A 23,471-nucleotide genomic window follows, 5' to 3' on the forward strand; every position below is an offset into this window, starting at 1 on the left:
GGCGATTCTGGGCCCGGGAAACAAGCACGGACTGGTGGGACCGCATAGTGCTGCAGGTCTGGGATGAATCACAGTGGCTGCGAAACTTTCGCATGCGGAAGGGGACTTTCATGGAACTTTGTGAGTTGCTGTCCCCTGCCCTGAAGCGCAATGACACCCGGATGCGAGCAGCCCTGACTGTCCAGAAGCGAGTAGCCATAGCCCTCTGGAAGCTTGCAACGCCAGACAGCTACCGGTCAGTCGCGAACCACTTTGGCGTGGGCAAATCTACCGTGGGGGTTGTTGTAATGCAAGTAGCCAACGCAATCGTTGAGGTACTGCTCTCAAAGGTAGTGACCCTGGGAAACGTGCAGGTCATCATAGATGGCTTCGCCGCGATGGGATTCCCAAACTGCAGTGGGGCTATAGATGGAACTCACTACCCTATCCTGGGACCGGACCACCAGGCCAGCCAATACATTAACCAAAAGGGCTACTTTTCAATGGTGCTGCAAGCACTGGTGGACCATAGGGGACGTTTTACAAACATCAAAGTCGGATGGCCGGGCAAGGTTCATGACGCTCGTGTTTTCAGGAACTCAGGTCTGTTTAGACGGCTGCAGGAAGGTATTTACTTCCCGGACCACAAAATAAGTCTTGGGGATGTGGAGATGCCTACAGTCATACTCGGGGACCCAGCCTACCCGCTAATGCCCTGGCTCATGAAGCCCTATACTGGCGCCCTGGACACTGAAAAAGAACTGTTCAACTACCGGCTGAGCAAGTGCAGAATGGTGGTGGAGTGTGCTTTTGGCCGTCTCAAGGGGAGATGGAGAAGCTTACTGACTCGCTGTGATCTCCGCGAAACCAATATCCCCATTGTTATTGCAGCTTGCTGTGTGCTCCACAATCTCTGTGAGAGCAAGGGGGAGACCTTTATGGCGGGGTGGGAGGTTGAGGCAAATAGCCTGGCTGCTGATTACGCCCAGCCTGACAGCCGGGCGATTAGAAGAGCCCAGCGGGACGCGCTGTGCATCCGGGAGGCTTTGAAAGCTAGGTTCCTGAGCGAGCAGGGTAACCTGTGACTTTTAAGTTTGTGTACAGAGAAGCTGAGCCTGCCCCTGTTTCTTTACTCACTAAATCTTCAGTATACTCTCCATTTACATACCCCGTTCCCCCCCTTCCAAAACACGTTTAAAAATAAAATGACTTGAATTTTGTTAATGAACACCGTTTTCTTTATTACTGTTTTCGCGGGAAAGTTTTGAACCCGGGACGCAGACTGTGGTGGGGAGCGGGTGTAGTGTAGTGATGCAAATGACGCTTCAAAACTCCAGGAATGACAGGCTCCGCAGTGGTGGACTGGTGGTTTGAACGGAGCCTGCCACCCCTCCTGTTCGGGACTGTGTGTGTGGGGGGGCTATGTGACTTTGTGGCAGGGGGAGGACGGTTACAGATCCCCTGCTGTGTGGCTCTGTGATCCAGGACAAGGACCGCTGCATAAGATCTCTAACTGCACTCCCACGCCACAAAGTCACAGAGCACCCCCCACAGAACACTAAAACCACCTCCCAGACTGACCAGGGTAACTAGTGACTGCAATGTGTGTGTGCCCTGCTGCTGTCCTGTCCAATTACCAACCCCCTTCCCCCCCTTCAGACAGACTCTCCTCTAAAGAACATGATGGAAACAGTAATGAACAGAAACGTATTTTTTATTAACAACTACACATGAAACTGGGGGGTGAAACTTGGACGGGGGTTTGGGTGAGGCAGGAAGGAAAGGACTTTTCAAATTTTGGGGAATGAGAGCCTTCTGGTGCTTGAGCAGTCTGCAGGGGTGGAGTGAGAGTTTTCACGGACTCTGCCACCCCTCCTTCTTTGGACTTTGGGTGAGGGGGGTATGGGACTTGGTGGCGGGGAAGGGCGGTTACAGATAGACTGCAGCGGGGCTCTGTCCTCCTGCCTCCGGTCTTGCAGAACATCGACAAGGCGCCGGAGCGTCTCCGTTTGCTCCCGCATTAGTCCAAGCAGCGTTTGAGTCGCCTGCTGGTCTTCCTGCCGCCACCTCTCCTCCCGTTCCATGTGTGCTCGTTGCATTTGGGACAAGTTCTCCCTCCACTGTGTCTGCTGGGCTGCCTGGGCTCAGGAGCAGCCCATAAGTTCGGAGAACATGTCCTCCCGTGTCCTCTTCTTCCTACGCCTTATCTGCGCTAGCCTCTGGGTGTGTGATGCCAGGCTAGGTTGTGATACATTCGCAGCTGTGGGAATGGGAAAAAGGGAGTGAATTCCTCAGAAAGATAAATTTCGTTGTGAACAAAGAACATAGTCTTTCTCTGTGAACAAGACCATGCACAGCACCTATCACATGTGCACTCAGGACAAGGTCGAATTTTCGGCCCTCGCATTCAGTGCCTGGGGTCTTGCAGCGCAGATCAGAGAAGCGGGGCAGGACACCAGAATTTGTGTAGCAGGCCGACATGGTAAGCCGTATACTTGTGGCTGCTTAAAACTTTGATAGTTGCACTGGCCTCCTTTCACATTGAAAGCAATGCCAGTCCCTGCTGCCAGCAATCCGGCAAGCATGAACTCTGCCCCTGTCCCACCTCCTCGCGGCTGTCCCAGGGAAAGATCCCTGTATGCTGCCCCTCTCCCGCCTCCACCGCGTGGCTGTAAACCGCCGGTTACAGTTCTGTAAAGGAACAGGCAAGCAGTCCCAATACTAACATTCCCCTACCTAATTCAAAGCAGGTCATCATGAGCGACATCACCCTGATGAGGATTTCCGAGACGGAAAAAGAAAGGATGCTTCGGGAAAGCCTGCAAAGACCAGGGCCGTATGCCGCCATGCTCTGCAGGGCAATGATCCCGGAGTACTTGCTTCTCTCCTGGCGCGGAAATGTTTCCTACTACGGATGACCCAATAAAGCCGCTCTCCCCAGGAACCTGATGCAAAGGCTTTCCAATTACCTCCAGGAGAGCTTCGTGGAGATGTCAATGGAGGATTTCAGCTCTATCCCCGGACATATAGACCGGATTTTACTGTAGCTGCACTGGCAGGGACTAAACAGTAGAACTGCTTGAGCAGAACAATCATGCTACACCGGACATTGTTTGATTTTTTTAAGTAGTTGCACTGCCAGGGAGTGAACAGTTAAGCGCCTAGGGCAAAGTAATCATGCAAAACCCTTTCTTAATATTGTTAATATTCCTGTTCTGTTAAAAATAAATGTTTAGATGTTTTAAACACTTACTGAGTGATCCTTCCCCTGATTCTGTGTCCGGGTTAACGGCTGGGGACGGTTGGTAGGGGATCTCTGTAAGTGTGATGAAGAGATCCTGGCTGTCGGGGAAATCAGCGTTGTAAGCGCTGTCGACTGCCTCGTCCTCCTCATCTCCTTCCTCATCTTCCCCGTCCGCTACCATGTCTGAGGAACCGGCTGTCGACAATATCCCATCCTCAGAGTCCACGGTCAGTGGTGGGATAGTGGTGGCGGCCGCACCTAGGATGGAATGCAGTGCCTCGTAGAAACGGGATGTCTGGGGCTGGGATCCGGAGCGTCCGTTGCCTCTTTGGTCTTCTGGTAGCCTTGTCTCAGCTCCTTGATTTTCACGCGGCACTGCGTTGCATCCTGGCTGTATCCTCTCTCTGCCATGGCTTTAGAGATCTTCTCATAGATCTTTGCATTCCGTCTTTTGGAGCGCAGCTCGGAAAGCACGGAGTCATCGCCCCACACAGCGATGAGATCCAAGACTTCCCGATCAGTCCATGCTGGGGCCCTCTTTCTAGTCTGAGATTGCACGGCCATCTCTGCTGGAGAGCTCTGCATTGTTGCCAGTGCTGCTGAGCTCGCCACGATGTCCAAACAGGAAATGAGATTCAAACTGCCCAGACAGGAAAAGGAATTCAAATTTTCCCGGGGCTTTTCCTGTGTGGCTGGTCAGAGCATCCGAGCTTGGACTGCTGTCCAAAGCGTCAACAGAGTGGTGCACTGTGGGATAGCTCCCGGAGCTATTAGCGTCGATTTCCATCCACACCTAGCCTAATTCGACATGGCCATGTCAAATTTAGCGCTACTCCCCTCATTGGGGAGGAGTACAGAAGTCAAATTTAAGAGACCTCTATGTCGAACTAAATAGCTTCGTGGTGTGGACGGGTGCAGAGTTAATTCGATGTAACGGCGCTAAATTCGACATAAACTCCTAGTGTAGACCAGGCCTAAAAGTGTAACTTCACTCTCTTCACAGAATGAATTTCACTCCCACGATATTGGGGGTAAAGCAAGCTCTGTTTTTTTTAAACACTATATCACATTTTCTGAAACACTTCTTAGTTGTATACAATGTGTGAAAACTAAGACATGTCTTATCCGATATGTTGGCTCTAATCTCCAGCAGCAGAAAGTATGGTGTGAAATCACCAAATTCAGGAGCTGGGGCAAATCCAGGCATAAGAGACCTAAACTAAAATGATACATAAATGATAGATATGTTGAATAGCCTTCCTAGCCTGGTGGTTTTGGTCATTCAGCACATATTTCTGCAGGTGTTCAACTTTTCTTAATATATACACATTTGCAGGGCACCTTCAGGGTTTTTTCTTTTCTTTTTAATGTTAAGTATAAGGAGACAATTACACACATACAAAATGGGAAATGACTGCCTAGGAAGGAGTACTGCAGAAGGGGATCTGGGGGTCATAGTGGATCACAAGCTACATATGAGTCAACAGTGTAACACTGTTGCACAAAAAGAAAACATCATCCCGGGATGTATTAGCAGGACTGTTGTAAGCAAGACAAGAGAAGGAATTCTTTTGCTCTACTCCATGCTGATTAGGCCTCAACTGGAGTATTGTGTCCAGTTCTGGGTGCCACATTTCAGGAAAGATGTGGACAAATTGGAGAAAGTCCAGAGGAGAGCAAGAAAAATGATTAAAGGTCTAGAAAACATGGCCTATGAGGGAAGATTGAAAAAATTGGGGTTTTTTTAGTCTGGAGAAGAGAAGACTGAGGGGGAACATGTTAATTTTCAAGTACATAAAAGATTATTACAAGGAGGAGGGTGAAAAATTGTTCTCTTTAACCTCTGAGGATAGGATAAGAAGCAATGGGCTTAAATCGCAGCAAGGGCGGTTTAGATTGAACACTGGAAAACACTTTCTGTCAAGGTGGTTAAGCACTGGAACAAACTGCCTAGGGAGGGTGTGGAATCTGTGTCACTGGAGGTTTTTAAGAATAGGTTAGACAAACACCTGTCAGGGATGGTCTAGTTATTCCGTAGTCCTGCCTTGAGTGCTGGGGACTGGACTAGATTACCCACTGAGGTCCCTTCCAGTCCTACACTTCTATAATTCTAAATTAAAATCTCTTTGTTTTGGGATAACTATGAGCTTGGTACTGGTTGCTTCCACTGGCAGCAAGTTATCTATTTGTTGTCAATTTTTTTTATTTGCTACAGAATCTTTTCGTATAAATCACTACACAATGGTATGTTTTGTTAGCAATAAGCATTTCAGAACTCTTACAACATAAATGTTTTACAGGGATTTGATAACTCTGGGTTCTGGGAGGCTCTGTGCCCTCAATGGAAGCAAACAGTATATATTAATTTCACTAAAATTATTTAGCCTTTCATGTATTTTATAACATTTTAGCATTAAGTAACCCACACTTGAAATAAAAAAAAAATACAGAAGAAACTAGCTCATAGCAAAGATGTAAGGATTTTTATTTTTCCTAATGATAAAACATGAATTTTAACAGGAAACATGCCTTTCTGTAATGATCTAAAACAAAATGAAACAATTAAAAACCATAAAATCCATTTTGCTGCCAGATTCGATATTCTAATATTAAAGATTTAAGAACCAACCAAGGGCTTGTCAGTTAGCGTGTGGCAAGACAGGGTATGAATATACAGCATGTGAGCCTGCCATGCGGATCATACTACTGCACACTAACAATTCTGACTATGGTATATTTAGTGCGCAGTAGCAGAGTCCACACAGCTAATTAGGGTGCAGCAAGTTAGAGCACTGTACATTCACCCGACTTGCTGCACATTAAATGACCATGTAGACGAGCCTTTATACACAAACTTTCCCCAGCAGAGAGTAAGTGAAAGTAGGTGGGCCTCTGCCCTGTATGCAAGCACTCTGCTGGTGGACAGAATTTTATACTCTTTCATTAATGTATGCACCATCTGACTGGCTTTGTTTTTTTGGGTTGCATTTTGTGTTGTTTGTTCGTTCCTTATTCTATACCACAGGCTGTGCACATTGGATCAGCAAAGGTAGAGAAGGTTGGCTGCAGATCCAGTACAGAGGCAAGAGAAAAAATTGTATGGTTTGTGGGAAATTTTAATTAAGACAATACACTGACAATTATCAAAGATTTGTATTGCAGTCGTGCCTAAAGACCACAACCAGGCTGGTTCTCCATTCGGCTAGGCATTGTAGAAACAAATAATAAATGACAATATATCCCAAAAAGCTCCTTGGCACTTGGTCTTACATGTTCTCTGTCCATTACTGTTCGTCTGTCTTGTCCATTTAAGTTCCAGTTCTGCAGGGAGCTCCTTGGTGGCAGAACACTTAACCAGATGGCGCCCCCCTGAAGTCTGTGGGGCTTTGCACAGATGAAGGGGATCTACCAACATGAAGCTCAGTGCAGGACTGGAGTCTTGGAAGGTAGAATAGAATAGGGAACCACGTCTTCCTATATGTTTGTACAATGCCTAGCAAAAGGGTTCCCTGATCCCGCTTGGGAACTTCGCATGCTATTACAATATAAATAACTGGGAGTAAAATAAATATTATACACATACATCAAAAAGGAGGCTCATAAAAGCGTACAAGAAGACTCCTACTGAAGAGACTTTATGGGACACCACCATATTTACTTGTACAAATCACTGTAATTCTGAAACTTACCATGTCATGTTACCAAGTTAGACATGTCAGCTTATTGTTATGTTAGTCCCAGGATTTTATGTATGTTTTATTTAACTGCAAATGTAATGTGAATATATGAAGCCATATGAATCAGATGTTTGGACATACCTGTGGGGCATATCCAGGAGGCACATAAATAGGAGGCACTGAACCATTTGGGGACATCATTGGAACCTGAGCAGGACCTAAATGGGTTACAGAAGTATTTCAGTATAGCATGGTTTAACAAGCTTTAAAAGTTCTAAGTCCATTCTGAATTGCAATATCTCTGCAAAGAAATATACAAGATAACATGGATAAGCAGAGCACATGGGCTGTAAAGATAAAATTATAGTGAAGGGTACTCAATTCATGTGAACAACAGATATGGCGCATAGAAAAATTATTTCCCTGCAAATATTTCCCTCTTTCTGGAAATAAAGCTTCTTTTTTTAAACACACAAAGCTATAATCACCAAAGGTAATAATTAAAAGGAACAGAAATCCATGTGTATTCTTCCTAGGAAAATATTTGAGACGGATGGTTTTGTGGCAAAAGCACAGGATTGGGAGTGTGGAGGTCTGTGTTCTATTCTCAACTTTGCAACAGACTTCCTGGGTAATCTTAGGGAAAGTAAAATGCATAGGCTGATTTTCAGAGGTGCTGAGCACCCAGAACTCCCAACTATTTCAAAGCAGTTACAAAAGGGATGCATTTGATTCTTTATCTGTAAAACCAGGATAATACTTTTCCGCCCCAAAAGAGTGTTCTTATGCTTAGACTTAGGACATTAATGCTTGTAAACTGTGATCAGATCAGCAAATGCAAGATGCTAAGTAAACGCCAAGTACTATCTGTATAAGCAGATTAGTCCATCCTATGGTTGGTAAGCAAAGATGCTTGAAGAAAAATAAAGGTAATTCTGCCTGAATGTGAAAAACTGGGCTAGAGCAACAAAAATATTTCTGAACTTAGTGTCTGATCAAATTTGAAAACTTTATACAAGATCCTCAACAGAAAACATGGAATTCTATAAATGTTTTAATCTGCAAAGAAGCTCAGTTTTATTTTCTGTGCAATTGGTAGTCCATGACTTTGACAGCAAAGAAAAATTCTCTAATTTCAAGAGCAAGGTCTTTAGTTGCAGATGGGAAAAGATGGGTTAAAAGCAAACTTTAATGTAGCCTTTTCCATATTTTGTTTAACTTGGAATTACAAATTTTCTTCAGCAACTGAAGCAGTGGGAGTTCTGCTGGAGTAAGGAATGTTGAAGAGGACCATAAATAACAAATATATAAGCCTACAATGGGTTGCTACTGTCCCTAACTCTAAACCAGTCTCTCTTAAACAGAATATTTAAGAAGAAAAACAAAGATGGAACTACTTAAAAAAATAAAGTCAATAGCAATAGCTGCAGGCATATTAAATGTATCATCAGCCTAAAACAGAAAATACTTTACATTTTTAAATAAAAACAAGGGGTCTGTTCTCTGCTGCTTGTATCTTGTAGCCATTTATACCCAAGAAAAATGTTTTCAAAGTGGATACAAAATGATACCACTCTGCTTTAAACCACTCACTTTAAACAAATATAAATGACTACACAAGTTATAAGTCAGTTGAGAATCATGCCCACCTGCTCACGTCTAATTAAAACCCTTCATCCTAGTTGCTCCAGAAACTCTGGTGATGCACATCTGTGAAGAAAGATATATAGTATGCATATAGATGGTAAGCACATCAATGGATGTTTACTTTTGCTGCATCTGGCCAAATTAAGTAGTGTTCTGAACAGCAAACTATACTTCATTCTGAAGACCACCAATTTCATGTATTTAATGCCTTTCTGTCTTGACTGATATACGCAGCAGTTTTCTCCAAAGCCAATACAAAAGTTGCCATATGGTGGCATTAACACATTGCTCCCAACACAGCCACGTTCACAAACCACCTACTCCCCCAGCAGCCAGAAAATAAGAGACTCAAGGCAATTTATTAACTTGAATGAGTCCCACTTGTGGTGTTAGCATTAAGACAAGGTGCTAACTTTGAAATATTTATATCCTGACTTTAAAATTCGGAAGTTTTAAAAATAGAGAAAAGATGGTTTCTTCTCACTCAGGCTGTAACGGTGAACTCCATTATATTTCTGATTAGGTTTTTAAATCATTGTAAAATGTAATAAATGGTAGATAAACTTAAAAAAAAAAAAAAAAAAAAAGCTTGGCAGAGTTCCTTGCTGTGATGTTTTTGCCAGAAATATGGTACTGCTAGCATAACTTGGAAAAAAAAGGTCTTTTTTGTGAGAGCTTAGAATAAAATGCCAATGCCAGATTCTTAAAAATATAAAATTGAGTTTATTTTTTTGTTTTTACTACTAATGTGAAGATCTTGGTTTTATTTAGGCATAATACATTGTAAAAGAAACTCTTGTGTTTCTATTTGCTGTTGCTTCAAGTTACTTGTTAGACTGTTGATAAGTATACATGACAAATTTACTGTTCCTAGCCATGAAATACAGTAATGGTGTCACATTATCAGCCAATAATGACATTATTAGGACGTGTTAACACTTAAATTTTTTATAGTGTATACAAATGAAATTCTGCTTTAGAAAGTGTTTCCTTAATATGATGATATTTGATTATTAATGTCAAAGGTTTCTATTATCTAAATTGCTAGTCTGGAATCTTCTATATATTGCGACATGCTGAATCTCATTATGAAAGTAAAATTGAAGGACTCAGAGAAAAAAATCTGATAGAAATATTTTATAGTTTAAAACAGTGGTGCCCAACCTTATCACATAGGAGGGCCACAGAAACCTACGCACAACCTTGTGTGGCCTAAACAGATTCTACATATTTTAATATGATTTAAAGTCATCTGTATTGATTTATATTTTAAGTTCAGCTTGTTTTGTATGTATTTAGAGAGAAACAACCCATGTACAGTATTGTCTATTTACACACTTATGTAAACTAAAATTATGTAAACATGATGACACAGTGCTAATAAATTGCACGTTAGTATATTGTGTTGAAGCAGGCTGCAGGCCTTATGAAATGCTCTGGTGGACTGTGTACAGCTGCAGGCTGTAGGTTGGATACCCTGGTTTAAAATATAATTGCCTGAAAAATGCCTTACCACACACTAAAAATATCATATTAAAACAGAAGACACATGTTTTCCCATACTTTCAATAGTGCCATTGTATCAGAATGTCCACATTTCCCTTAAATTATTACGGCAGACCTAGCTTGTAATTTTTTTTTTTTGCAGTGATAAGCATTTTATCCCAAGGGGAAATAAAGAGACCGTGGTAGGGAACAAGTCTCCCAAGACATTTGTTACGAAGTTCATGAAAATTAAGAACACTTGCAAGAAGTAGTGAAATCTAAACACAACAGCTTAGGTCATATCAACTGTAGCAGGTTGCTTAAAATCTTGAGCATGCCTATTTGAACAGAATGTAGAAGAAAATGTATCATGCCTCTTATAAACAGTATAAAGAGGGAAACAAAATTAATATGATATATGCTTTCTACTGTCCCAGACATAATTTAATCTTATGAAAATACATTTCAAACCTGTAAACTTCAAATATTGAAAAAAGCTTATTTAATCAGATATGCAATTAGTTTTCAAATCTCACTGTCTCGTTCAATTTTGAATTCAGTAAAGAGATTGTAAACTTAAATGGACTGAATTTTCAACATAAAAACCAAACGTTTTATTAGTCTATAAACAAAGATTCTTTCTGGACAGTAACTGTATATAATAGTGCTCTTATAAAACTAGTATTCATAAAGTCCTCCAAATGCAATACTTGCTTCTAATTTTATGTTCTGACAGAGAGGGAGGTCCTTAAAACAGGATACACAGTGGTACACATTAATCTACTGAACCCACATAATAATAAAGACAATTCATAATTTTACATACCACCAGTTCTATGTTTAAATGTACCAACCCCTTTCTACCTTTTATAGCTATTATATATCTGGCATCTGCTGAAAACACAGACTGGGTTTAGATTTATGTAATGCTTTTCATGTTTTAACACAAAAGCAGAACTCTCTTTCAAAATACAGTCAGCAAATCTTACCACTCATTTTGTTTTTACTGTAATAGCAGAAGAGTAAACAAGATCCAGTGATCCAAGATTGGACACGTTAGCAGCTTTAATTTGGAGAATGCTTTCGTTTTTGTGATGGTTGAGGAAAAGCTCCTTTGACCGAGTCACATGATCATCATCACATGACTTACTGAGAAAGGGAAAAAGGGAAGCTTCAGGTATGCAGCAGAGTGATTTGTTCTTGTAAACACTGCACTTCTTTTTCTGCACAGCAGTTGAAAGTATGTACTAAAAGCCTGTCAAAACAAGTGGTAAAATTAGCTCATTTTAAAGAAGATGCCAACTGTTCTCAGTGGAATACCCCTCAGAGAAACACTTCATTTACTGTTTTACATGATGCATACTCTGATTTTTTTTTGCAATCTATTAAGTACTACATAATCTGATGTGATTATTTACAGAAGTTCTTATAATTGAAAGATTTTTACATTTTAATTAACGGAATTAAGTTTTAAAGAATTACTTTAACCACATATTTTCTGATTAGAAGGGTTTACCTTTAGCTGATAATCAGTGAACCCTTGGGGAAGTAGGTACATATAAATACCTCTTTTTAAACAAACACTATTTTGACACCATGTTTAGCAAGCTGCAGTAGTTGTGATACTAATCTGTGTGGATGCTGCAGGTCATGAACACTGCTATACTTAGCATTAGTCTAATGTGAACAAGGATGAATCACTCTCTCTTTGTTATTCCCAGAAGGAAATAGTGTTCAGGATTTACTGCAGCACATTAGTTTAACTATGTCTCTGTAACTGAACACCCACACTTTGACATCACACAGGCAATGATATGCATCACTGACGCAAGCACTGCCAGGATCAAATACAAAGGCCACAGCAGTTGAAACAATACAGTGCACCACTGACGTAGCAGCATGCCCATCTAACATTGACAGACTGCAGTAAATCAATAGTCCCCGATGCCAGGAATAGTTGCACCACTCTTTCTTTATATAATAGCTAGGACTTGGAAGTTTTATTTTAGGCTTCCAGCAGCTACCGTAATTACAAGAGACAGCAGCAACAACAACAAAAAACAAGAAGTCTATATCTCTTTAAATTCTGTCTGTAAGATACCATGAAGTATCATCTCTAAGTGACAGACACTAGAAAGTGCTACAAAGAAAGAACTGAGAATTTTACTTATAATAAGCAGATAATATAATTTAAGTTTGGGACTTGAGCTGAGAAAGAGGCACCAGTAGGAGCTGTGAGCTCTACAAGGATGTGGATAAACAGTGCTGTCAATCTAACACTTCCCATTAGCCCTAAATTCACACTGACAAAACACCTCCCTCCCCCCATCAGTCTAGCTTTGGCATCAAGGCTATGTAGTAGCTGCTCTCAAACTGGGGTGGCCAATTTCAATATATACTTTTAAACTGAGTGTTAAATCTACCCATGAGTAGATTGCAATGAACAGGGAAGCTTATCTTATAAAAGGATAGTAGAAAGAATGCAAGGGGAAAACGCTCAAACAAAACAGATACCTTCAGAATTGGAAAAACCCCATCAGCTTCATCCAAAGAGACTGAGGAATAATGGATCAAAGGACAGAGAGCTGTGAAGCCTGATCATCTCCAAACACTCCTGAAGAGTCCCTTCCAAAAACACCCTAGGCTTTTCCATGGGGGGAGTGCACACCCATTCAAACTGAGAAAATAAAAGGAGGCCATCAAATCCCCTCACAGAGGCAAATTGCTTGGTAGGGTTTTACAATCAATAAACCAATCAACTCTGTCCTATATTGGCCCAAACCTTTGAGAAAACAGAAGATACAGGCTTCCTTGCCCAAAACATCAAATATACTTTTATTTCAATTATTTCTGTGACCATAAAGCAATCTTTTTTGCCAGTTACAGGCCTACTCTTTAATGAATATAATCTTCAAAATATAAAATAAAATCTTGGACTTTGCAGCAGATGATCAGCCTCTGCTAACTGTATGCCATCCAAGGTGCTTAGACATATCTGTCGCACATCAGAGACTAATACCACCCTACCCCATCAAGATGTACATCTGAATGAGGAGTTATGGAATTATTATAGAGTCTCTGTTCCAGACTCTCAAAATGTTCAGTTTGGGTCCTTTCTTTTATGGATAGTATCAAACTTGTCTCGAGTAATTATTGTGTGTCTATGCTAAACCCAGGGTTGTGAGTTCAATCCTTGAGGGGGCCATTTAGGGATTTGGGGCAAAAATCTGTCTGGGGATTGGTCCTGCTTTGAGCAGGAGGTTGGACTAGATGACCTCCTGAGGCCCCTTCCAACCCTTATATTCTATGATTTACCACTTCCAATAAATTTATGTTAAATGTCTCCAGTCCTCCTATATCTTGTCCTGATCCAAATACCTGGCTATCCATAAGTCACCAGGCATCACAAGGAGACAAATACAGTATATTAGACTGAACACAAGGAATTTTTCCATTTTAATGTTCTTATCCTCAGTTGTAAAAATCCAACTATCTCCACTGGCTCTTTAATGTGATTAAACAGCAGTATTTGTCTTACAGTTTTTTCTCACACAAAAAACTAACTGGGGAAAAAGTGAGAGCCTCTCAGTTTCCCAAGATTGCCTTTGTGCAGTGCTTACATGATAGGACTTTCACCATTTGCACATAATACTCAATAGGTGCATGTATAATAAGACTCAGGTGATTCTGAATTAATTAAGCAACCAACCTGGCCACTTGATGGGATTTAAAACAGCTTTTGCTAGGGAATATATATTCATCATCTAAAAGATTTTAGCCACACAATTCAGCATTTTTTCCCATGTTTCCCCTTTCAGTCCTTCAAAAGAAAAAAGTTTTATTACCTGAAAAGCTCTTTTCTGTATCTTTATATCCATCTCTCTGCACGAAAGGATTATTTCCTACTATCACAGCTTAGCAGGCTGTACTAATACCTAACTAGAGTGCAGAATTTTTTTGCATCTCCTGCTTTCTCAGGAAATAAGGACATTTATTAATAATTAAATAAAGAGATTTTGGGGTCCATTCAAAAGCATCTGGCAGTCCAGATTTGGCCTGCAGTCCACAATTAACTAACCCTGATCTAAGGAATCCTCTTTCTCCAGTTGTGAATTTCTTAATACTCCAAAACAACAATAACAACAACAACCCAGAATAAAATCTGCATACAGGTAGGTCATGACTAAGCAAATCAACTATACACATTATTGCTTGTATCCAAAATACTTATTTTCAGGGTGGGACATTCCAGAGTTATGACTGAGATTATATGGAAGATGTCTTCGGGAAGTAATGAAGTTCTATTTTCTGTATTTTAATGACTGATGGTATTTGACTATTAAACCACATATCTAGCTAGGAAGATAGGAGAAAGTCAGGAAGGCATCACAGCTCCAAGAAAGCAACACCTATAGGGTATGTCCAGAAAGTAGAAGGTATCCAAGTTATGATATTTTGGTGAATAACCGCAGGAAAAGCCAAATATCTACCCTACAGATCTTTTCTTCAAAGGAGATGTTTTCTCCTCTTTCTGTTCATAAAAATGCTATACATTTAACTGAATTCACTTTGAATTGGGATCTGTTGAATTGTGTAGGTTTCAGAGATATACAAGAAAATCTAATGGTAGATTTGTATGCCCTATCTCCATTTTCTTGACAATAAAGTACCACCACTATTTCCCTTCCTAGTAAATAGACTAGGGCAGAAACTGGGAAGACCATTTTCTTAGGTAAGTTGGAACAGAGGCAAAACTTAAATAGCAGAAGGTGACAGGCTAAAGATCTGTTTTTCATTAAGACAGAGTGGAGAAAAATTTGTAGGACAGAGCAGCTGGTTTACTAAGTGATCTATCAGAAAAAGAGTGACAACTAGGTAATTGATATCATGAGTCTTGAAGATTAAGGTGGCCTCCACTGATGAAGTTCTGGGACCAGGATAGCTGGTGCAAAAAGTGGCTATTATCTAGTTCCCATTAAAAACAAAAAGGTTTAATGACAACTGTCCCTATTTTTTTAAACAAATAGCTCAATGTTCCTGTAAAATCTATTTCATTGAATGTATAGACATCATTCTCTTTCCATTAGCCAGCGAGTTTGCTTTTCTGACCAGATGAAAAGACCTTTTGTTACAGCTGACAGAAATGGAGATAGGTCCTTAAGAACTGATCTCACCCCCCTCCTCTGATCATAGACACTACATGGAATTACAGTTTAGCCCTCTAATGACAAAAGCAGATGGAATTTCCTGAATTTTCTTAATTCCAGTAAGCTGATGTGCAGATTCTACTTGTGTTCAGAACATTTGCTTTGCACTAGAAAGTGTTCAATGTGCACCTCTGAACTTTGCAGATTTGTAGCTACAAGAACCTTTCATGTGTGTTCTTGAAGTTACATCTTTGTGAAAATAGTCTTTACTCCACCATTTGAAGGAGGATGAAAACTGTCTGAAGCAAATGGGATAAAACAGAAGTTGTCGTCCCAGATGCAAGCTCCCTCTGAGGCAACCCAAGCTGCACACAACAAGCTCAAAACCAGATCAATCATATAACATCCATGTATGCATGTATGACATTAAAAAAAAAAAAAAAAGGACCAGATACAGATATTTACCCCCCCTCTGTCCATCCACAACAAGACAACTATGTGAATACAACTATAGTATGCAACCCTTCTGAAGACAGAATGGAGAATGAAGTCTGGCTAAAACACTGCTGATTTTAACATTTATTTTATTTGGCACCTATATAACATGGTGATTGGTGCACTATTCATACTTATACAGCTAGATGAAATTCCTGATTCTGGCAGTCACTTTTAAAGTAAACACAGAGGAGTATAGTTTTCACTGATCAAACAACTTTATGGTACTCTTGTCCCAGGTCAATCAGCCCAAGGCTTTGGAACATCTGAAGAGTCCAGGACATTGCTTTTTTGGTTAGATTTAAAAATTATGCTTGAACTAAACATAGAGAGGTACTATGATCTACATCACACACCTGACCTTTTCCCTAATGAAGTGGTTTCTACAATATCATTTAGGTCACAAAACTACCGCTGCTCCTCCCACTCCCCCAGGAGCAAACTTCAAATTCTGATGTTGACCCTGCAAAACCAGGGTTCCTGGGGATCTACGGATGCAAGAAAATCCCCTGGATTGACTGCCAAAAACACTTTTTAAAATCTATTCCATCTACATTATTTTTAACAGGTTTTACCATTTCAAGTCCAGAATTGGTTCTCCCCTTTCATCTTTTTTGGTTCTATAATGAAACGGGAAAAGACTTCCTGATTCGATCATAGAATCAGAAGAGATATAATAGAATCCTTTGCTTGTCATAAAAAAAATAATTTCCTTACACAAAGGCTCCACTTACCAAGAATCAAATAACTAACAGAGACATTATAGAGGCACCAACCTGCCCTTTTCAATCTCAGTTCTACATCTTTCCAAACAAACTAATACAGACAGAAGTACAATTGTGGAAAGAAAGCAGATTTGCTACCTATACATCAATCCTCAAGATAAAGTGGGAAAGAAGTAGGATGGGGAAGACAAAAATTACTACTCATGTGATTAACTCACAAAAATTAATCACAATTAATCGGTTTTAATTGCACTGTTAAACAATAGAATACCAATTGAAATTAATTAAATATTTTGGATGTTTTTCTACATTTTCATATATATTGTATTCTGTGTTGTAATTGAAATCAGTGTATATTATTTTTGATTACAAACATTTGCACTGTAAAAATGATATACAAAAGAAATAGTATTTTTTTCACCTCATACAAGTACTGAAGTGCAATCTCTTTGTCGTGAAAGTGCAATTTACAAATGTAGATTTTTTTTTGTTACATAACTGCACTCAAAAACAAAACAATGTAAAACTTCAGAGCCTACAAGTCCACTCAGTCCTACTTCTTGTTCAGCCAATCGCTAAGACAAACAAGTTTGTTTACATTTGCAGGAGATACTGCTGCCTGCTTCTTATTCACAATGTCACCTGAAAGTGAGAACAAGAGTTTGAATGGCACGGTTGTAGCCATTGTTGCAAGGTATTTACGTGCCAGATATGCTAAACAGTATGCCCCTTCATGATTTGGCCATCATTCCAGAGGACACGCTTCCATGCTGATGATGCTCATTAAAAAAATAATGCGTTAATTAAATTTTGATTGAACTCCTTGGGGGAGAATTGTATGTCCCCTGCTCTGTTTTACCCGCATTCTGCCAGATACAGTATTTCATGTTATAGCAGTCTCGGATGATGACCCAGCACATGTTGTTCATTTTAAGAACACTTTCACTGCAGATTTGACAAAACGCAAAGAAGGTACCAATGTGAGATTTCTAAAGATAGCTACAGCACTCGACCCAAGGTTTAAGAATCTGACGTGCCTTCCAAAATCTGAGAGGGACGAGGAGTAGAGCATGTTTTCAGAAGTCTTAAAAGAGCAACACTCCAATGCAGAAACTACAGAACCCGAACCACCACCAAAAAAAAAAAAAATCAACCTTGTGTTGGTGGCATCTGACTCAGATAATGAAAATGAACATGTGTCGCTCCGCACTGTTTTCAATTCTTATCAAGCAGAACCCGTCATCAGCATGGACGCACGTCCCCTGGAATGGTGGTTGAAGCATGAAGGGACATATGAATCTTTAGTGCATCTGGCACGTAAATATCTTGCGATTCCGGCTACAACAGTGCTATGCGAACGCCTGTTCTCACTGTGAGGTGACACTGTAAACAACAATCGGGCAGTATTATCTCCTGAAAATGTAAACAAACTTGTTTGTCTGAGCGATTGGCTTAACAAGAAGTAGGAATGAGTGGACTTACAGGCTCTAAAATTTTACATTGTTTTATTTTTGAATGCAGTTTTTTTGTACATAATTCTACATTTGTAAGTTCAACTTTCATGATAAAGAGTTTGCATTACTGTACTTGTATTAGGTGAATTGAAAAATACTATTTCTGTTGTTTATTTACAGTGCAAATACTCGTAATCAAAAATAAATATAAAGTGAGCACTGTACACTTTGTATTCTGTGTTGTAATTGAAATCAATATATTTGAAAATGTAGAAAAATATTTAAATAAATGGTATTCTATTATTTAACAGTGCGATTAATCGCACAATTATTTTTTTCAATCGCTTGACAGCCCTAATTACTACTACCAAAGGTATTACTAAGTAATTTAACCCTCAACTACATCTCCTTTTCTTCCTTTGTACAACAGATTCTTTTTATTAAGCAGATGTAAGCAGTGTAACTCTGACCATGCTTACACAGGGAGTTTAGTTCTCATTGAGTTGACTCAGACTAGTTGGTGCATAATATGTACGCCATACTAATAACGTGCACACAGGATGGCTGTGCCCACTTTCAATTTGCATCACTGTGTATATACAGCAGGGGCTTTGTGTGAACTAAGCAGGTGGCATTGTGGGAGGATATCCCATGGTCCTTGGCTTTGCTGGTGAGCTGTGCGCATGCTGGGATTTTTTTCACTGCACACTGTGGAATGCATAATGTAAGCCAGGAAGAAGTCAGTGGCAAATTCTGGACTTGGGGTCAAATTAAAAGAATCCCATGATTCTGCTCCCTTTGTCCCATGCGTCTTCTTTTTCTGGGCAGGCTAGCACCATTTTCAATTTTCAGCAGTGACTCCTGCAGCAGCAGCGGCAGTGGAGGAAGGACGAGGAAGCCGAGAAGCCCACTGAGCAATTGCTACTACATGAGCTCTTCCTGGAGCCACTTCAAACAATTCAGCACTGTTTCTGGGCTTGGGAAACCAGTGTTAATGTGTGGGAAAGGACTGTTCTGCAGACCTGGGATAATTAGCAGTGACAAAAGAATTTCAGGATGGCAAAGGCAACCTTTTTTGAGATCAGTGCTGAAGTAACCCTGAGCTGCAGCAGAAGCATACCAATGTGTGGTGCCCCATACTCACTGAGAAGCGGGTCACCATTGTTCTCTGGAGTCTGGCCATCCCCGAATGTTGCCAGTCTGTAAACGACCAATTTGACATAAGGAGATCAACCGTTGCGATCACTGTCATGCAGGTGCGTGATACCATGCATAAAGTACTGTTGCATCAGGTTACAAAACTTGTTAATGTTCAGATTTTTGATGGCTTTGCACGCATGAGGTTCCCAAACTGTATTGGGGTAACAGATGGGACCACGTGCCTATCATTTATCTCCCATATCAGGCCTTTAAGTATATAAACAGAAAGGGGTATTTCTCCATGGTGCTCCAAGGGCTGGTTGACCACCAGAGCAGGTTCACAAACATAAATGCAGAGTGATCTGGAAAGGTCCACAGTCTTTTGGAACTCACCTCTATTTGCCCGAATGAATAAAGGAGACTGCCCCCAGGATCACTGTGGACATTAATGGTAGGGAAATTGCCTGAAAGCCCTGGCTTATCCTCTGCTTCCCTGGCTAAGGAAGCCATTCACAGGCTACTTGGAGAGAACGAAGGAACTGTTTAACTATCGTTATAGTAGCTGCAGAATGACAGTGGAGTGTGCGCTGGCCACCTTAAAGGAAGGTGGCACTATTTATGGGCTAGGTTGGAAGCTGCTGAGTTTTTTGTTTAAAATTATAGTTGCATGTTGTATTTTGCACAATATTTTTGAAAGTAAGGGAGAAAGTCTTAACGATGGGTGGGAGGCTGGGTTGCAGAGACTTGCTCAGCAGTTTAAGCAGCCAGCAAGGAACCCATGAGAAAATGGAAACAGCCAGAACAATACTGTCAGGGATGCTGCCAAAGGCTGGCTGGCCCTTTAAGGCAGGTGGGCTCAGACTTGCCCATAGCTACTTGGGCCAATTAGTGATGCCAGCTGGGTGTAATGGAGTTAGTGACTGACTCCAGCTTCAGAGGACTACTTAAATAGAGCTGGGAACAGTCTATGGGGAAAAGATTCTGAAGAATGCAGGACTCTCCTGCAGGAAGAACCCACAGGATAGACTCCTGGGGATGAGAGTGGGGAAAGCACCGAGACAGGGCTCATAGGGTATATCTACACAGAAATTAAACACCCACGGCTGCCCTGGATCGCTGACTCAGGCTTGGGCTGTGGGGCTGTAAAACTGCAGTGTAGACATTTGGGCTCAGGCTGGAGTCTGAGCTCTGGAGTCCCACAAGGGGTGAGGATCCCAGAGCCCGGGCTCCAGCCAGATCCTGAATGTCTACACAGCAATATTTAGATCCACAAGCCTGACTCAGCTGACCTGGACCAGCTGTGGCTGTACCGCTGGCCTTTTATTCCAGTGTAAACAAACCTATAAAGGTTGGAAGTCAGGTAGGAGAACCCACATAAAGCAGAGTAGGCTCCTGTGGAGGAGCCCTAAGACAGGGCCTACAACGATCAGGGAGATTCCTAAGGAAAGCTGCCAAAGTCCCTGGGAGAAGAGAGGCAGAAGGGGAAGAAGCAAGATAAGAGAAGCTCTGCATGGGCCAAGAGAAGAGACCACAAAGCAGAGGACTTTAGTGGAACCTGAGAGGGGCAGAAGAACCTGCATTTGATTTGGATTTTCAGTTGGATCTTGTTACCCCAGAAAAGGACTGAGCTTTGTGTGATTTGACTGGAGGTCTGAGCCAAGGAAGACCCAGCAAGAGGCAGATGGCAGGAGAAAGTGCCAGAAACGGGGATGCCCCGCAGCACTGAATGCTGATACAAGGGGGTACTACAGGTGGTGAGTACACTACCTTACAGATGCCTATTGCTCTTAATTTGAGTTTCAGGCCTGAAAATGTCCTGCGGTACATCCAGCTGTTATCCAGGGGGAGGCAGGGGGCATGGAATGTGAGCATTGCAGTGTCTTTTAGGGGTGGTAGAAGTGGCACGTTGTGCAGCTCCTTATGTTATCCTGTGTCTGCTGTTATACTTTTATAAAAATCTCTGACTTATGCAAAATTTACAGTTTTTTCTGTCTACCATGTGCTGCAGATTCTTTATGAATGATTTTTAAAGGTTTTTATTATTAAACAATGATTTATTATATAACAACCAGAAACATGTAATTAAAACATCAATGAAACACAGGTTTAAAGTGACACAGTGAAGTGGAGAGCAATGCACAACAATGGGGTGGGGGGCAGAACTCCAGTTCACAGGCAGGTATATGTCTTGTCTCTGCCTCTTGTTCTTGTTCTTGTTCTTGGACCTTCTGGTGTTGAGTATCGGGCTCAAAGTTATCAGGGCGTTAAAGGGCTTGAAAGAGCAGGGCTCCCGGGTGTAATTCTTCTTGCTGTCCTCAACTTGAGCTAGGGAGGGGAATGGCATCTGGGAGCACAGCTGTGGGGGTACAGTGGGAAATGCATGCTGGTGTTCCCAGGACCTTGTATTGTCCAGGGGCTTCAGCATAGAGCTTCGACTGTCTGTGTGCCAGCTAGCAGCATGCACTGCAGCAGAGCATTCTACTTCTGTATTGCCTCCAGGAGTTGCCTCTGTGTATCCCTGTGTCAGAGGCCTAGCTGACCCTCTGAAGGGGTCAGGGGCCCAACCTACCTCTGACAAGCTCCTCAAGGGGGAGGGTTGCCAACCCTCTTGGTTCTGCTGGGAGTCTTCCGGAATCGGGCTCTATCTCCCAGAGGCTACTGAAACCAAACTGGAAGATTTTAGGCTGCTAAAAGTCCGGTGGCACAGCTGGGCTAAGGCAGGCTCCCTACCTGCCCTGGCCCTGTGCAACTCCCAGAAGCAGCTGACATGTTCCTGCGGCCCCTGGGGGGGAGCCAGGGGGTCTCCACGCACTGCCCCAAGCGCCGATTCCACAGGTCCCATTGGATGGGAACTGTGGCCAATGGGAGCTGTGGGGGCAGTGCCTGCAGGCAGGGGCAGTGCACAGAGATACTGCCTACCCCCGCAGGGATGTGTCAGCCGCTTCCAGAAGCGGCGCGGGGCCAGGGCAGGCAGGGAACCTGCCTTAGCCCTGCTGCACCACCAACCGGGAGCCGCCCAAGGTAAGTGCCGCCCGGCTGGAGCCCGCACCCCAACCCCCTTGCCCCAGCCCTGGACCCCCTCATGCACCCAAACTCCCTCCCAGAGCCCGCACCCCACACCTCCTCTTGCACCCCAACCCCCTCCTGCCCCAGTCTGGAGCCCCCTCCTGCACCCAAACTCCCTCCCAGAGCTCGCACCCCACACTCCCTCCTGCACCCCAATCTCCTGCCCCAGCCCAGTGAAAGTGTGTGTGTGTGGGGGGGGGAGCAAGCGATGGAGGGAGGGGGGGATGGAGTGAGCTGGGTGGAGCCTTGGAAAAGGGGTGGTGCTGGGGTGGGGCCTTGGGGAAGGGGAGGGGCAGGAGGCGGGACAAGAGTGTTTGGGTTTGTGTTATTAAACAGTTGGCAATCCTGAAGGGAATGGGAATAGTTAATTCAGAGTAACTGGGAGGTAGTTTAATTAGACAAGGAAGCATCTGAACATGGCTAAGGATTTTAGTTAGACAAGGAGAATGGAAAGGAAGCTCCTGAGGAGAAGAACTGCCAGGGAGCCCAAATTAGGCAAATGCTCTCCAAGCAGCGAGGCCTGGGAGAGTCCCTCAACAAGCAGGGGAAAGACTTCAGAGCTCTCTAGGCAGCGGAGAAGCCTGATGCCTTACAGCTGAAGTAGGGCTGCTGGCACCTAGAGACTTTTTTGTTTTGGAACTTAAGTTTTATCTGGGCTCTTAGATAAGAGCCTTTAAATCACTGTATAAGTGCTCATTTCAGAAGGTTTTATTAAAGGGAGATATACTACTGTAAAGCAGAGTGGCTTCTCCTCAACTGCACTGTTTCTGACCTCACTGAGGGTAGAAACTGAGGCAGGCTACAGCAAGCCACACTCAGTGTCTTTTGCCATGGCAATGCTGTCTCTGGTCACTTCAATGCTCTCTCCCCAAGCTCTTTGGATAGTTCCCTGTTTTTTTTCCCCCTCTCCAACCTCAAATACAATCTCCAGCTCTCCATTATTTTCATTTTTGGGAAGTGGGGATAGGGGAGTCTGAAATGAGGTCTGCCAACGGTTCATTCCAAGTTCTCTGTTTCTTCCCCCTCAAGTTACCCAACTGCTCATTCACTGATAAAGGCCCTGTCCCTTGAGAGTCTGGCCAGTGCAGGTGCTCTGGCTGTGGGCGTAGGGGAAAACACCCAAGTGGTGGTGGTTCATATTCCAGAGAGGCTATGATAGTATTTTTCTAATATGTATTTCTCATTTCCCCTCCCTGAGATTCTTCCCACTGTGGGGGAACTCCAGATGGTAAGCGGTGGGTGCATGGGGCTAGATTAGGATTTTTTGGTGTGCCGTAGATGCTGTTTGAGTTTGCAGTTGTGCCTCGGCGGCTGTGGGTGTTGGGAATTATGTTCAGGGTTTGGCTTTGCAGTTTAGGCTGTGCCTTGGAAGTGCTGATCAGGTGTTGGGGGGATTAGCAGGGGGCTTCTGG

The 23,471-nt window shown here is 42.5% G+C and overlaps 1 protein-coding gene across 1 annotated transcript in view; it reads right to left on the reverse strand.

The window, feature by feature from the left end:
- FNDC3A (fibronectin type III domain containing 3A) overlaps positions 1 to 23,471 on the reverse strand; it is a 190,622-nt gene that overhangs the window by 77,907 nt on the left and 89,244 nt on the right. Inside the window, exon 5 of the mRNA XM_026649376.2 lies at positions 7,042 to 7,118. Within this exon, the coding sequence (XP_026505161.1) occupies positions 7,042 to 7,118 (77 nt within the window). The remainder of the gene's footprint in view (positions 1 to 7,041; positions 7,119 to 23,471) is intronic.

Source organism: Terrapene carolina, unplaced genomic scaffold, assembly GCF_002925995.2.
Source record: "Terrapene carolina triunguis isolate 2854851 unplaced genomic scaffold, T_m_triunguis-2.0 Scaffold16, whole genome shotgun sequence".
In the NCBI taxonomy this organism is placed as follows: Eukaryota; Metazoa; Chordata; order Testudines; family Emydidae; genus Terrapene; species Terrapene triunguis.